The 16,860-nt window shown below is 32.2% G+C and overlaps 1 protein-coding gene across 3 annotated transcripts in view; it reads right to left on the bottom strand.

Moving 5' to 3' along the window:
- Pof1b (POF1B actin binding protein) overlaps positions 1-16,860 on the bottom strand; it is a 67,556-nt gene that overhangs the window by 2,307 nt on the left and 48,389 nt on the right. For 2 of the 3 annotated variants that reach the window (XM_015502131.2, XM_048797291.1), the window contains 9 exons: positions 14,203-14,230; positions 12,597-12,671; positions 9,337-9,429; positions 8,360-8,473; positions 7,422-7,574; positions 6,317-6,436; positions 5,013-5,141; positions 4,120-4,202; positions 768-882 (listed from right to left, as the gene is read on the bottom strand). In XM_015502131.2, coding sequence (XP_015357617.1) covers positions 768-882; positions 4,120-4,202; positions 5,013-5,141; positions 6,317-6,436; positions 7,422-7,574; positions 8,360-8,473; positions 9,337-9,429; positions 12,597-12,671; positions 14,203-14,230 — 910 coding nt within the window. Of the gene's footprint in view, positions 1-691; positions 883-4,119; positions 4,203-5,012; positions 5,142-6,316; positions 6,437-7,421; positions 7,575-8,359; positions 8,474-9,336; positions 9,430-12,596; positions 12,672-14,202; positions 14,231-16,860 lie in introns of those variants that run through there. The other variant, XM_015502130.1, reaches the window with a different exon arrangement.

Raw genomic sequence — 16,860 nt, 5'->3', positions numbered from 1 at the left:
CTAATGCTAATTTTTTTTTTTTTTGTACTGGAGAGTGAATCCAGGGGCACTTAACCACTGAGCCAAATCCCCAGCCCTTTTTTATGTTTTAATTAGATACAAGGTCTAGCTGAGTTGCTTAGAGCCTTCCTAAGTTGCTGAGGCTGGCCTTAAACTCATGATCCTCCTGCCTCAGCCTCCCAAGCTCCTGGGAGTACAGGCATGCACTACTATGCCTGGCTATACTTCCTCGTTGATGATCATTAATTTAAAAGTCAACAAGTCAATCAATAAAAGTTCTAGAGAAGTAGCTATCATTTATCATAAGAAGGTTTTAATAATTAGCCCCTTAGCAATGAATTGAATGATGCGGAGGTAGGTCTGTGTTACCTAGTGATTTTGGATGATGTTTTAGAAAGTAGATATTAGACTACATGGCATTTAAATGACTGTTCAGCAGGCTCACTCTACACTGTAGGATATAAAACTGGAAGATCTTACAATCTAGTGATATATATATATATATATATGTGTGTGTGTGTGTGTGTGTGTGTGTGTGTGTGTGTGTGTGTATCCTCTTATCTTTCAAAATTCTAACAAAATTCTAACAAACTTTACAGGAGTAAATACCATATTCAAATACACAAAACAGATTCTACTAAAACATGTCTTTACCCCATCCTTCACTCTCCTTCATAATTGTCTAGGATATTTGATATTTTGCCTCAAAATGTAAAGGCTGTTAAGATATAGTCAAATTAGGTATAGAAGCACTCATGTGAACTTACACAAGTCCATTTGTCTTCTGTTTTCTCAATCACAATAGTCTGTGTGTCACTACCTGGTGGTATGTATTCATAGTCATCATACAGGAGGCCTAGGATTGGATATTGTGTCCTGTACCTATACACAGGAAAAAAGTTTACAGTATATGAGAAAATAACTCATATTTAGTTGCTCATAGTTTGATTCCCCTTAATAAACCACTTGGCTCTGAATGACTTTTAAATGTTTCAAAGAAAGAATATAAACCACCTCTCAATAGGCAACGATTTATTACAATTATTTTCCAAAAAACAAAGGGGAGAAACTTTTACCTCTGCCTGTCATGGATCATTGACAGCACAGGAAAATGATTCCAGACAAGGATACAAATGAAGTGTGTCCTATAAAGCCTAGCTCACTGCCTAGAGAGACTTACTTGGTTAAAGGATAGGGAAAACTAACCAAAACATACTTCAGAAATATCACCAAGCAGAGATGACAGAGTGTAGAGAACAGGTAGGTTAAGGCAGTCAATTTTTGTTGGCAGATTACCAGAAAATAGAAAGTTATACAGATGGGGAGAGAGGTCAGGAGAGGCTTCCCTATAATTTGTTTGGTGAAGGCCGTTCAGTATATGTATGGGAAGACGTCATCAATTCCAGGGAAAGACCATTAAAAAGGAGCAGGCTGGAAATCCCTTGAACTTGTACAGGGATGGTCATTTTTGTGTTCCTCTAGCCAGAGTAGAAATAACTTATAATATATGGGACATACCATAGACAACATAGAAAACTACTGTTTTGGTAGGGATATGAATTAGCCTTAAGTGCAGGTTGTTCTAACAGTTTAAAAGCATGACTTGAAAGTATTAATCTGTTTCCAAGTAAATTTATCTCAGAATAAAACTTCCAAATATTTTAAGTAATACCAAAAAATCTAGAATACAACAACATAAAACCTTAATATATGGCATCCCATAAAAAATCAGTAGTCAGCCAGGTGTGGGGGTTCATGCCTGTAATCCCAGCGGCTCAGGAAGCTGAGGGAGGAGGATTGTGAGTTCAAAGCCAGCCTCAACAAAAGCAAGGCACTAAGCAACTCAATGAGACCCTGTCTGTAAATAAAATACAAAATAGGGCTGCGGGTGTGGCTCAGTGGTCAAGTGCCCCTGAGTTCAATCCCTGGTACCCCCCCAAAAATCAGTTGTCATACAATGAAACGGGAAGATATGACTAATAATGGAGAGAAAAATATATTAGTAGAAACAAGCCAAGAAATAATACTAATTAAAAATGAGTAGGAAAGATGCATCTATTAGAAATACAGAAAATATATTCAAGAAGTTAGAGGAATTCATGAGCACAATGAAGAAAGTAATAGAGGATATTAAAAAGGTCATATTGGAGTTGTAAAGATGAAAAATACATTGAATAGGATTAACAGCAGAGTGGACACTGTAAGAAAAGACTAGTAAATTTGAAGGCACAAATAAATTGTCTAGAATAATACATGATGGAAAAAGACTGACATATACAACATGTAGAAAATGGTCATTGCCATTGTGTGTGTTTGTGTGTATTAAAGTTATGCAGAATGGCAGAAGATAAGAAGTAATTGAATAAATCACAACCAAATTATTTCCAAGTTTGATGAAAAATGAAATTACAGATCTAAGAAGTTGCTTAAACCTCAAGAAAAAGAAATATGAAGAAAACCACAGAGAGGCACATTTTTTAATTTATAAAAGCCAGTGGTAAAGAATCTTAAAACAGCCAGAGAATAAAGAACACTACCCAGAGGGAAAAAAATCATAATTTTAACATCAAACTTCTCATCAGTCACAATGAGAGTCAGAATACAAGGGAGTGACATCTTTTATGTACTTCATTTAAAAAAATCTATCAGCTTACTATTTTATACCCTATAAAAACATAGTAGTCCTCCCTTGTAGTTTCAGTTATTCTCAGTCCAAATTATTAAATGGAAAATACTAGAAATAAATACTTTTTAAATTTCAAATTCTGCACTGTTCTGATTAGGATAATGAAATATTTTATGCTGTCCTATTCCACTTGGGATGCAAATCATCCATGTTTTTCAATATATCTATGGTGAATATGTCTATAGCTTCTAATGAATTAGTAGCTTTCTCGATTATCAGATCAATCATCCTAAAAACTAGTGCTTGCATTCTTGTAATAATCTTACTTAATAATAATGTCCCCCATGCATAAGACTAGTGATGGTGGCAATGCATATATATCCAAGAGAAGATATAACATATTCCCTTCAAGGGAAAAGGTAAAAGCTCTCCATAAGAAAAAAAAAAACTATGATGTTGTTGCCAAGATTTATGATAAAAACAAATAGGAAAAAAGCATAGTATATATAGGGTTCAGTACTATACCATGTTTCAGGTATCCACTGACAGTCTTGAAACATGTCCCTCTCAGATAAGGAACTATTACTGTATATCTGGATAATGGGGGTAAGAAAAGACTATTTCAGATTTAAAAAGTCAAAAGAAGTCTTCACCAAAAGAGCAGCATAATAAAGGTTTAAGGAATTTATTCATTCAGACAAAGGGAAAATCACAGAAATTTGGATCTAAGCAAAGGAATTAATAGCTCCAGAAAAGATAAATATGCAGGCAAACTTAAAACACTGCTTTTTACTCTTAATATGTCTTTAAAAGATAATTGGCTAGGGGCTGGGGTTGTGGCTTCGTGGTAGAGCACTTGTCTAGCATGTATGAAGCACTGGGTTCGATTCTCAGCACTGCATATAAATAAATAAAATGAAGGTCTGTTGACAAGTAAAAGAATATTTTTGAAAAAAGATAATTGACTTAAAAATAATCTATGCAGGGATTTTAATATATGTAAAAGAAAACATATAGGCCAAAATTAAAACATAATTATGTAAAGAAGTAATTTATCCAAAAGAAGAAAGGAAAAGAGCAAAAGGGGAATAAATAAAACAATGAAACAAAACCAAAAACAAATAGTAAGACAGTAAATTTAAATCCAGCATTACAGATAATCATATTAAGTATAGATGGTTTAAACACTCTAAGTTGAATCTCTGTAACATACAACTAAGAGTTCTCACTCATACAGTTGGTCAACCAACCAATTATTTGTATTTATTTACATGTTATGTAACATTATGAATATTAAAAAGGTGTGTTACAGGACTGAAGACAATAACAATGTCTTGTAAGTATTAATCCTTCAATAGAAGTATTAGCTAGTAAAAAACACCAAACTTTGTCTAGTGCTCAATTTTAATAACTTATAATATATAATAACTAGGACAATAACTTGAAATGTATAATTACCAGTCATATTAAAACTTCATATAAAAATACATTACTTTTTAGTAGTAATGGTAGTCCTTCCAGAACTGGAGGGTTGAGTATGTGATGAATATATTTCTTGTCTCAACTTTGATAGTTCCTTAAAAATGAAAAACAACATAATCCTTTTTTAAAAAGTAGAAACATGAGTAAGATGTATGCTTGATCATTAAACAAGCTTACTAGGATAATTACCACCCCTTTCCTTTTTAACCTCGAGGCAAAAATGTTCTAATCTCATTTGTTGATTATCATATAATATTGCTTAATGGTATTCGAAAAGTTATATACTTCTGTAGGAATCCACTAATGGAGGTAGGATATCTATATTTTGTGGAAAACTTGAAATTAAATGGGCATAGTTCTTATGATAAGGATGTGAACGTTTTTGTCTTAAAAAGCCTGAAAAATATAGCCAAAGCATAAAAGTATTGATACATCAATATGGAAACACATATAGGTTCCTAATAGTGAATGTTACTATAAGCACCATTGTTCAATAACCACAATATGATATTAGCCACCATTTTGGTTGTTCCCTTTGTACCTATTTTATGCCAGATCCTGAGCTACATACTGAAGATACAGGGAGGAATATAACACAGTCACTTGATGAAGCAGCCCATAATTTAGTAAGAAGCTCACAGTCTTTGAGGGAGTTTCACTGCTAATGAAAAATAAAATCAGTGTCTTAAAAATGTCCAATGTACAATACCAAGCACTTATTTTTGCTTCAGTTCTTTCATTTGAATTATATCTCCTGAAATATAACTCTGCTTTTTCCCATGCATTTCCACATAATAAAGCATGTCTTGGTAATGTATCCTTTTCTAATACCTGGGAAGTGTTTATCCTTTTGGACTGAGTTATATTATTGTTCTTCTACTTTCCTATCCCTTTCTTTCTTTACCTCTGACTGACGTTTTATAAGGGAATCCTTCTCTTCCAGCAAGCTGGTGAGTTCATGAAGCTTGAATTGGAAGTCACTACAACTTCCTTCTCTTCTTGAAACATCTTTTTGGTACTGGTTTAACTGGGACTAAAGATATAGAAAGAAGTAAATATTATTATAGCCCTTATTTATAAAGTGTATTACTGAGCTCCAGAATAGTTTTACTTACACAGTCACACAGCTAGTCATGAATGAAAATACTAATAATTACAAACTTCCATAGAAATTTGTAAATATAAAAAATAAAGGCATTTTTCTTTTTTTCTTTCCTTTTCTTTTTTTTTTCCTTTTGGTACTAGGGATTTAACCCAGGGGCACTTAACCACTGAGCCACAACCAAAGCTCATATTTTTATATCTATATTTAGAGACAGGGTCTTGCTGATTTGCTTTGTCCCTTGCTAAGTTGCTAAGGCTGGCTTTGAACTCATGATCCTCCTGCCTTAGCCTCCCAAGATGATTGAAGTTACAGGCATGCATCACTGCCCTGGCTCATTTTCCACTTTATCACTTATGTGTACATAGGTGACTGTTTGGTTAAAGTTAGTAATGTTGAGAAGACAAGGAGAAAACCAGTGGAGGAAATCTGGTTATCAGTATACTTTTTAGAAAATTATGTTTTGTTTCATTTTGATTTTTGGTAAAGATCATAAGTGATATTTGAAAAGGAAAAATCTTTCATCATTTTGTTCATTAAGAAATTAAAGTATATTTGAGAATATTTAGGAATCAATATATTATGGGATATATTAAGTTAATTCAACCTAGAATTAAAAGGTAAGTCACTATACATTTATTGCAAATACTCTAATTTTATTATAATTATAGGCAAATAAAACTTAATATCATTTTTATCATTGTGCTTGACAAAGTCTTTGATATTTATCATCTCTCAGTGTTCAGGGATGATTGTATAAATTCAGTTATGGCTTTGCTAGATAATCTTGAATATTTCTCTTGCCTGTATAAGCATGCTATAAGCAAGATCATAGAGTGCTCCACCTATCCCCCCAAAACACATTGACAAATACCCAACACAATTAATTAATATTTCCTTTACTATGCTAGAAGAGATGAAGCAGAATTAGAAAACAATTAAACAATGATATTTTATGCATGATGATGTAAACTTAAAAGGTTCTATGACATATTCATAAAACTTTACCTTCAGTTGATTTTTCCTTGTGAGCTTAAACTTGAAACTATCATTGTGATAGAAAATACATGTTGACCTGTGTATTATGAAATATAGGATCAACATACCCTTAGCTTGCAGATCTCTCTGTCTTTCTCTACTCGCAAGTTTTTAACCATCTCCATGTAATGGTTGCCAATCTCATCCATTTTAGCCTGCAGCATCGGGCCTGTGCAAGTCTCAGAAACCTACACAAGATGAAATAACTTTTCATAATTGGATTGTTGTGAAGGAAATACATATTATGTTTTAAAGATTACTATTACATGAAACCATATGATTAAATATGACATATAAATAATGATAGTGTTTTTCAGAAACTGTTTTAGAAAGCTCAAATATCACTTTGATAAGAACTATGGTTATCAGAAAGCAATCTACACACTTTCTCAAGATGAACAGGAAGGAAGGAAGGAAGGAAGGAAGTGTTGTGGTGTGAACTGATAAACAAAATCAATAAGAGTGTAAGTTATAGGTTAGTAACAAATATAGATAATAGATTTAAGGTTTTGATAAGTGAGATAAGATGATTATAAAGCAAGAACTGTCATAGATAGTCCTAAGACTCCATTTTGCTGCCTTCTATAGAAAAACTGTTACAAGAACTGTTTCTAAGAAAATAAAATGAAAGCTGTTTTCTTATAATATATTGATTTCTGTACTTTGTATCCCACAAAATGTACTCAACCCAGGATATGGTGGTCTTGGTGACCCAAGACTTTGAAGTAGATTCTCACCCTTGCTAACCACCTGCTCAAACTCAGGATATGGTTGTCTAACAACTGCTCAAACCCAAGACACGATTGTTAAGTTGCTGTGCTAATTGCTGTCTTAGCTTCTATGATTGGCTTGCTTGGATGACACTAAGGAAAGTCCTTGAGCTGTGGTTTTCTGCCTTAAATTCCCAAGACAAGGGCCAGGAAATGGCTGTTCTCCCACGGAGCTTCAGTCTCTATGGGTGGGTGACAGTCCCTGGCCAGGTAAATAAAGCTCTCTTTGATTTGAATTTGGACTTAGAATGTTTTCTGAAGTGGTTCCTCATAACGGAAGGAAAGAAGGAAGGAAGGAAGGAAGGAAGGAAGGATGAACAAGATAAATGTTACTATTGCAATGCTAGAATTACACTGATATAACTAATGCAATTTTCCAACTTTAAAACAAAAAAATTAATACCTGCATTCTAAGGTTTTTATTCTCTTGCTCCAAATTACGTTTACAATATTCCAGTTCTTTTACTCTGTATTCCATGTCTGATAATGTATGTCGAAGAGAAAGATTATTTTCTTCCAATGCCTGACATTTTGAGCTTGAGTCTTGAAGTCCCTGCTATAAGGAAGACACAAGTGCATAAGATAAATCTATTTGCAGTGAAATATTCTTTTAATCAGTTCATTCCATCAAATCAAGCAAATATTTTCCCATCCTCATTTTATTATATTATTTCCCTTAGATGATATGTTAAATCAGCCATGTAAGACATTAGTCTTGCTCCTATTCTCAATTACCTATTTTTAGTGAAAATGAGTGAAGGCTACATGAATTTTTGGTATCCCAAGTCAGTAATAAGATTTTTGGTACTCTTTGATAATATTTTATCTTGACTTCTAGTAAGCATCAAAATGATGATGTACCTAATTATTTATATGACAACTACCAACTGAGCAAGAATTTAGAACAGTCATGAGGGTTATTAGGAAGGAGTAAGCCTTAGAGACTCAAAATGGTCTCTTAGAAATTATCTTTACTCAGATATCAGGAGAAATCTTCTACAGTTCATTCATTCTCTTATTATTCATTGCACAAACACAAGGTGAGATCTACAAAAGCTTTTTTCACATTAACATATTAGTAGATTAAATGAGTGAGTGAACCTAGATTTTTAGTATTCATATAATTCTTGTCACTCAAAAATACAGATAATTTTGTACTTTATATATTGTATGCCTAAAATATATAAGGTTGTCTTTTCTAAAACCACTCAATTCTCATATAAAAATTGTTTCATCATATATTAATTCTGTCTGAATTCTATCTCATAATTCTAATGTACTAGTCTTGTACATATAAAAAACTATCAATCTAGTTTATCACCAACAAAAATATAAACTTACTTGCTGCTGACGATTATTTGCTCTCACTGATGCCAAGAGTTCTTCATACTCTTTTATTTGAGTTTCTTTGAATGCCACATCCTTCTCAAGTCTTATCTTGTCATTTTCCAGTGACTAGAACCATAAATTATTTATTATGATTCAGAATAACATAAGCTTGTCAACAACCATATAATACAAAGACTTGTCTACATTAGAAGATTTAAATAATCTCTTGTTTCATTTGTAATTGCTTGATAAAGCAGAATTATTAAAAGTTAAGCAAAGTGTGGTATAAACAAGATTGAAACATTCAAAACCCATATTGAAAAGGATATTTTGATGGACTAACTCTAAGTGCAATGAAGCAGAACCTTTTGAATTATTCTAATGTTTTTATCCAAACTGCAAAGACTCCTTGTTAATCCCAGCAGGTGGTGAATTTTCAAATTAGAGACTAACTACATTCATTAGAATGAAGAAACAAAAGAAAAACCACTTCAAAGTCCTCAAGGAGTTATTCATTGTAAGGAAAGCATTCTGAATGTATCTAGTTGATGGCACCAAGAACACAGATTAAAATAGAAAATAGAACAGGTTAAGTTCTTAGAGAAACAAGTTTTTAAACTGTTTTGTTTGAAGAGAAAATCAGAGTATGCTTTATTATTAAGAAACGGAGAAATTCCTATTAAATGAGTCAGATTATTCTAATATTGTTGGCTACTCCCTGGTTTTCACCATTAAATTACCCTTAGTAGTAAACTAAATAATAAATGCATATTCAACATTCTTTCAAACTGGACATTACATGTTATACCCTTTTTTCCTTTTCTAAAACTAATTTAACTATTTTGAGAAAACCTTAGCTATGTCCGGGTAAGCATAATATTGCTGTGTTGTACTGAATTTTAAAAAAGTGTACTGAATGTCTTCATTTCTATGGTAGGAAGTGAAGAATTAGAAGTGGCTTAGGAAAGAAAATTAAACATAATTCTTACGGTCAAGTCATTTTGAAGATGTCCAAGCTCCTCACGTATATTGCTGAATGTGGACAGCACTAGCCTGAGTGACTTATCAGACATACCCCTCATCTGGAGGAAGAAAATAATTCATGGTTGATTTTTATTAACATTCAAAAATAGGCAATATAAGTGAAAGTAATCTTATTTTTCTGTTCCTACCAGTAAACTTATTTATAATTTTATTTTGGACATGACTGTATTAGAATAGTGATACAAGACATTTTTTTTCAATAATGTGCTTAGCAGTCCCAGCAGTATTCCTTAAAAGATCATAGCCAGGTATTGTGAACAAGGGTTTTTTTTTTTTTTATGTCTTATATCACAAAGTATCACCTTTCTCACAAGGTAGAATTCTATCAATTTTTCTTTCTTTTTTAAAAAATTAGAAAACATAAGAGAATCAACCTTCAAGTAATGAAATTAAATTTCCTATGTGTGATTCCAAGAGCATATATTTTTTCCTAAATTAAGAAGAATTTAATAATAATTAAGTTTAAATTTGAAGTGCAGGATCATCTTTAATTATAAAGAAGAAGGAGAAAAAAGCCTTTCACTAAATTATTTTCATTTATTTAAAGAAAATATATTTTTTAAAATAGCAAATTCTCCTTTATCTGGAAAGATAAAGTAGAAATACCTTTCCCTAGTCCTCTTACTAAGTACACTAGAAACCCTAGATATTATATATAAAACAAATATTTAAAAGCTCAGAATGGTGAAAAGAATGTTTAGTACATTTGGAACTGAGGGATGACACATTGAATTCTTGGATTTTATTTTGTTTTATATGTCATAGACTGGTGTTTGGAAAACAGGTAATCCAAATATACCAATGGATATGGGGAACAAATGTCCTAAGAAAAGCCTTTTTTCAATAGCCAAAGGTTCATGAAAGGACAGGAGGGCTAAGAAGACAGAAACTTTAAGTTGATAACCCTTGACTGCAGCAAAATACAACAGGAAAAAATTTTTAACACTACCCTCACCCAAACAAGAAAAGCTGAGAGTGAAACCTGGACTTCCTCCATCATCAGGCTCTAAAGAGGCATACCAACATCACTCATTAGGTTGGTATCAATAAAGGTAGGATAGAGAGATGAGTCTTTCATCTTAGATGGGGAAAAATGAAATTCCAAGCACTGTTGTATCAGTTGATATCATGAAGTGAGCTTAGGCTTTCATCCTATCATATCAAGAAAGGATGAGTAGAGAATCCTAGACATCTTCCTTTTCCAGCTGGCTTTGACAGTGCCTTGACTTCCTCTGGTGTTTCAGTATCAGAGATATTCTACTAGAACAGAATATTTGAATAATATCCAGTGTCATGGTACCAAAAATGGACAGATTTCAACTGAAAATCTCTTACCATTTCAAGAACAAGGAATATCTCAATTCAATAAGATAAACAATCTATGCCTACATCAAGATAACTGAAATGTTAGAACTGCCTGACAAGGTTTTTAGGCAAGCATTCTAAAATGCTTCAGCAGAAAACTACAAACAGACTGAAGCAAACAAAAGTAACCATGTCTCAACAACAAACTAGAAAGTCTCAATAAAGAAATAAAAAAATATAAAGAATGAAAAAGGATCTGGGAATAGTAGGGCACATCTGTAATCTCAGCAACTTGGGAGACTGAGGCAGGAGGATGACAATTTTAAAGCCAGCCTTAGCAACTTACAAGGCCCTACACAACTTAGTGAGATGCTGCTTCAAAATAAAAAATTAAAAAAATGGACTAGGGCTATGTCTCAGGGGTTAAGTGCCCCTGGATTCAATCCCCACTACAAAAAAAAAAAAAAGATAAAAAAGGAAAATTTTAGAACTGAAAAGTTCAATAAGCAATCAAAACAAGCAAAAACAAAACAACCCTCAATGGATGGAATAAGAAGTAGAATGTGGAGGACAGAGAAAATAATGGGTAAATTAAAAGATAAAAGAAACAACATAAACCGAGTAGCAAAGAGAAAATAGAACAGAAAAGTAACTGAATAGAGCCTAAGAAACTGGGGGAGTATAATACATATCTACTATTCATGTAACTAGTGTCTGTAATGAAAGAAGAAAAAGCATAGAACTGACCAAATCTTCAAATAATACCTAATTTCCCCTAAATTAGCAAAACCTATATATATATATATATATATTCCAGAACCTAAACAAATCCCAAACAAAATAAAACCAAAGAAATCCCTGCCAAGACCAATCAAACTTCTTAAAACTTAAGACAAATAATTTGAAAGCTGCACAAAAAAGCCTTAACTATTAGGAAAATTAATTAAAATAATAGTAGACTTTTCATCAGAAACCATGGAGGCCAGTAGGAATTGGCACACTATATTTGTAAATGCTAAAATTACAGAACTGTTAGCTGCAAATTCTGTATCCAATGAAATTATTTCACTTTAGAGATGAATAGAAAAATCACAGAATTTTCAGATGAAAAAAAAAATGAAAATAATTTGTCAGTAGGCAACCTACCCTAAAAAAACAAAAAAGCTAAAGGAATTTTTGTAAAGAGAAGAAAATATTAAACAAGGGATTGCGACCGTTAATATAGGGGAAAAAAACCTTGAAAAGTAAAATAAATATAAATAGAACATGCTTTCCATTTGTTCAGTTTTCTAAATTATGTTTGGTAGTTGAAACAAAAAATTATAACAATAAATTTTTGATGTATATATAGAGGGACTATTTCAGACAATAATTTTATAAATGTGAAAAAGAAAGAAACATAAAGGAAGCAAAGTTTTCTTAGCACATATCTTGATCTGTGGTCCCTCATTTAATTATAGGGGAATTTATTGATCAGTTTCTCTAGTATTCCACAACTCAAGAAAAGCAAGGCACTGGCCTTTCAGCCTCTCAGTATCTGTGGTTGGGGAGATGATGGAATTGAGAAGAGGAAGGCAAATACACAGTGTAAGTCAGATTTGTACTAAAACACTAAAGAGTGATTAAAGGCATTCCATAGCAGAAAATATTATTTCTGGAATGATTACCTAAATGTTAATCATTCAATAATAGTTTCTGATGGTCTGACTGAACTATCATGCAACCCTAATTAAATACTTTTATCTTTTATGCTTTTTCTTTTTTATACCCATATCCAAAAAATAATCAACTCCTGTGGAATATGGTTTTATTTGGGATTTTCTTTTCTTAATTAAGGGAGGCATCCTAAGGTGTAGTTTATTAGTGCCTATCTCAAACTCCCACCCTGAACACATCTCACCTGTAGAATATAGCGAATTTGCTGTTTTGTAAACTCTGACAATCCTTTAGGAATCAATGATTCAATGTCTTCTGACTGTAAGAAAAGAGAGATTTATACATTGACCACAGTAGTTTTTTAATCTTAGGGTCAGTAGTACACAGACTTTTGTGTAGTAAGGTACATTTTTAGGGACATTAAAAAGTAAATTCACTTTTTGATAAATAGTTTCCATAAACTGCATTTTTGTTCTTATCAATTCTTACTTTAAAAAATCAATTATATAACTTAGGCATGGAAAGAACCCTGATTTCTAGGCATTTTTACCAAAAAGCTTTGGTCAACCAATAAAACATTTAATTTCTATTTTGAAAAGTAATTTAAGGATAGGGATGGAGCTCAATGGTAGAGTGCTTGCCTAGGGAAAACAAGGCCCTGGGTTCAATTCTCACAACTGAGAAAAAAAAAATTTAAAACAAAATGGTCTAGACATCATTACCCTAAGTACATGTATGAAGACATGAATGGTGTGAAAATACTTGGTGTACAGTGACTTGAAGAATTGTGCTCTATATATGTATTATGAAATGAATTGCATTCTGCCATCACGTATAACACATTAGAATAAATAAATAACTTTAAAAACCAAAATGGCCTATTAAATTCCATTAAACATGTTATTTAGTATAGCTTTCTACAACTATAAGTTTTGTTGGGTGATATGACATTTTAGAAGCTGAATTTTTTAAAAATATTTTTGTAGTTGTAGATGGACACAATACTTTTATTTCACTTATTTATTTTTATGTGGTGCTGAGGATCAAACCCAGTGCCTCATACTTGCGAGGTAAGCGCTCCACCACTGATTCACAATCCTAGACTCAAAGCTGAATTTTTAAATAATGAAACTTTGGAAAATAAAACTAAAGGTATTTCAGGGTTTAATTGAGAAGTTACACAGAGCTACAGTGACTTTTGAGAGATTAAGGTGTTACCACAGCAACAGTGGGAAGCTTCAACTAATTTTAAGTGAGAAGCTGAAGTGAAGTGCCTTTTTAAAGGCAATTTAGGACTTACTGAATTATTGTAATGAATTCAGTATGCCAATGCATTGAAAATTAAAAAAATAACACAAAAGAAGTGATTGGGCTTTTTATTGCACTGAAATCAGTTCTTTCTCTTATTTGATTATTTATTCCATTACAAGAAATTATTAACAAAATTGCATATGTAATAGAATTAATACTCAAATAATTGTTACTTTGAGTTGCTGGCACATACAAGGTTTTCAAATATATTGAAATTAAATTTGCTATTTATTTAATTTTGTAGATTTCACTTTTCTAAAGGAGACAGTATAGGGTTAATGTAATTTTAAATGTTCTGATAAGCAAAGAAAAACCCTAACGTGACCGCTGAAAGAACTTTTTTTTTGTGAATTATGACTGTTTTTATAGCCATTACAAAGGTCTAAATAGCTACATCATTTGAAAGGAAAAATAATTATTTCTTTCAACACTTGTGTTTTCAGTCTAATTAAAGTTCTAAACTAAAAGAATATTAGTGCAAATATTGAAGCCTACTTTGTTATCTACTATGTTTTCTTTTTATCTATTTTTGTACTTACTTTATCTGTAGACTCGAAGTCCTGTTTGCTGCAAGAATAATAAACAAAAGAGAATCTTTAGAAAATGCATTCACTGATAGATAATACATAAATGCTACTATTTCATTAGTTTATTTTTTAATATATTGTAATAGTACTGATTCAATTTATAACCCAAATGAAAAATTTGAAACTATCTAAAATGGCATTTTTAGTTTGGCTAATAATTTCCCTTTAATTAGCTAATCTATTAAAAGCATCAACATCAGAATACCAAAAAAAATAAATAAAATTTACAGAATTGGTTAGTACTCTATCCATTAACACTAGTCCATTTGACGCTAAATGTAGAAGTCTTCAGTGCTTGCCAATAAATGCTACTCAGTGAATAAAATAGCAATAATAGGTTTTTTATCTCTACCTCCACCTCCCTCTTTTATTGCTCCTGATCAGTGATGATACGAGCTTCTCTCTGCAGTGTTTAAGTTCCTCATATCCTTTTTATCAAAATTAAAATTTGAAAGACAATACTAACTCATTCATTTTATATGTATTTTATACAACAGTAATGAGCTTGAAAGTATTTGAATCTTTACATACGATAAAACCTTCAACAAAGTGATCAAAATTTTGGTGGGATGATAGAATTTCTAGCATCAAAATGAGACTTTGGCCAGTGGATTTGAAAAACCCTTAGTAGGGCACTGTTAACTAGGCAAATGCTTCAGGAGAATTGTTAGTAGTTATACTAGACTGGTACTAGCTCCTTCGGGAATGGTGAAAACTGGAAATGATACAGTTCTAGTGTTGTCAGGGGCAACAGATAGACTTTTATTTTTATGTACTTGCTACCTCTGCACTTGGTGGAAGAATTTGGCAAACATACATATGGTGAATATACTTCTCAAACAAAGGAACAGCAGTGACAACAACAAAAAACAGTATATATGTTCTGACATGAAGACAGAATTTATTAAATACAATTTTATTATATTAATACCTATATTTACCTTTTAAGTAATTGCTTATTTGTAACATACTGCTTATAGAGATAAGTAGGTTGCTCGCTCTGTAAAATCTCTTACATACATTTACAAAAATATACAAGCTAGTACAGAGAAAAAGATCTAAAGGTTCCATTTCCCAAGGTATGACAATATATGTGCAATTATCTGCACGTATGTATATGGTATTTCCTGTGTTGTCTAAAATAGAAATTGTGGGGAGGACCTAGCCAAAAAAAAATCTATTTTTAAGTTGTTTCATTATACTAACTGCATGTATATATTTGAAGCTAAAGCAAGTTAAAATCATGAATCACAATTCAGTTTCAGGAGTCTTGAATTAATGTTAATGGGAATTATGATAATATGAATTTTAAAATAATAATTCTTCTTTCTTCCTATTCCAATGACAATTTAGTATTCATGTTCCTAGTCACTCACTTCCATAAATAAGAAAACAAAACCAATGAACAAAACAAGGATCAATAATAGTATTTAATATTGGAAATTTAGAAAGTAATTAGAATGGGTCCTTGAGAGAACCTTCCTTAATTCTGAACTGGCACCCACTCATTGCTGAACTCTATTTTGGAAAGAGAAAAAAAACTGGAGACAGAAGGAGGAGGGACACAAGGAGAAGGTGAGTTAAATTTGGGTTAATTAGTTATACATGACAGGGGAATGCACTTTAATACATCATATATAATGGGGTATAATTTCTCATTGCAACTATTTTTTTAAATGTTTTTATTTTAAAGACAGAGTCTTGCTTAGTTCCTTAGGTCCTTGCTAAGTTGGTGAGGCTGGCATTCAACTTGTGATCCTCCTGCCTTGGCCTCCTGTGTCACTAGGATACAGGTACATGCCATCACTCCCAGCTTAAGTACCCTAATTCTAGATCCACAGTTCATATCCTAGGTTCATATTTCAGCTTTTATTACATACCAGATATTTAATATCCAGTAATTTGTCTAATCTCTATGTCTCAGTTTATTCAATTAAGTTTTATTCTAGTTAACTATATTCCAACTTTATTGTCTCATACTAATTATAAGTACAAAAAGTAATTAAGCAAGGGGAGTTAGATTATTTCATAATTAGTAAACACCCCAAGATAAATAAGGTCTTGTAAAATTTTGGTACCCAAGAGTTTCTGCTTGTCAGAGGTTATCAGTTTCTTTGTCTTCATTCCTCCTCCTCCTTCAATCTTTTGTTCCTCCCAACTTTTGTTTCTTTTTCATTAAATTCCTTCTTTCCAGAAGGTAAGATAGCATATAGTGAGTGCTACTTCGTTTTCTTTTTCCACCTAGTGCAATTCCAGCTATTATCCCCCAGTGCAGAAGGAGATATAATTCATGACATTTCTGTCTCCCTAATTTACTCTTTGTTTCCACCTTCTCCTTGTGTCCCTCCTCCTGTATTCAATTTTCTTCTCTTTCCAAGAGGATCACCTAGATTCAAATTAGGATCTAAGGAAGGGTTATCAGAAAAGCTAAGTCATAATTTATAGGTGAAAAATTACTCAAAAATTATTGAATCCATCTCAGGCCCTTAGTAGCTGCATGAACTTGGTTAAAAACTTACTGTCTTTGGGTTTCCATCTGAAATTTTATTGGGTTCAATAATATAAATAAAGCACTTTGTACAATGCCCCAGACATAATGGACACTCAATA

The sequence above is a fragment of the Marmota marmota genome, unplaced genomic scaffold, assembly GCF_001458135.2.
Source record: "Marmota marmota marmota unplaced genomic scaffold, marMar, whole genome shotgun sequence".
Lineage (NCBI taxonomy): Eukaryota > Metazoa > Chordata > Mammalia > Rodentia > Sciuridae > Marmota > Marmota marmota.
The sequence above is the reverse complement of the archived record's forward strand: the minus strand, read 5'-3'. Positions and strand labels throughout refer to the sequence as shown.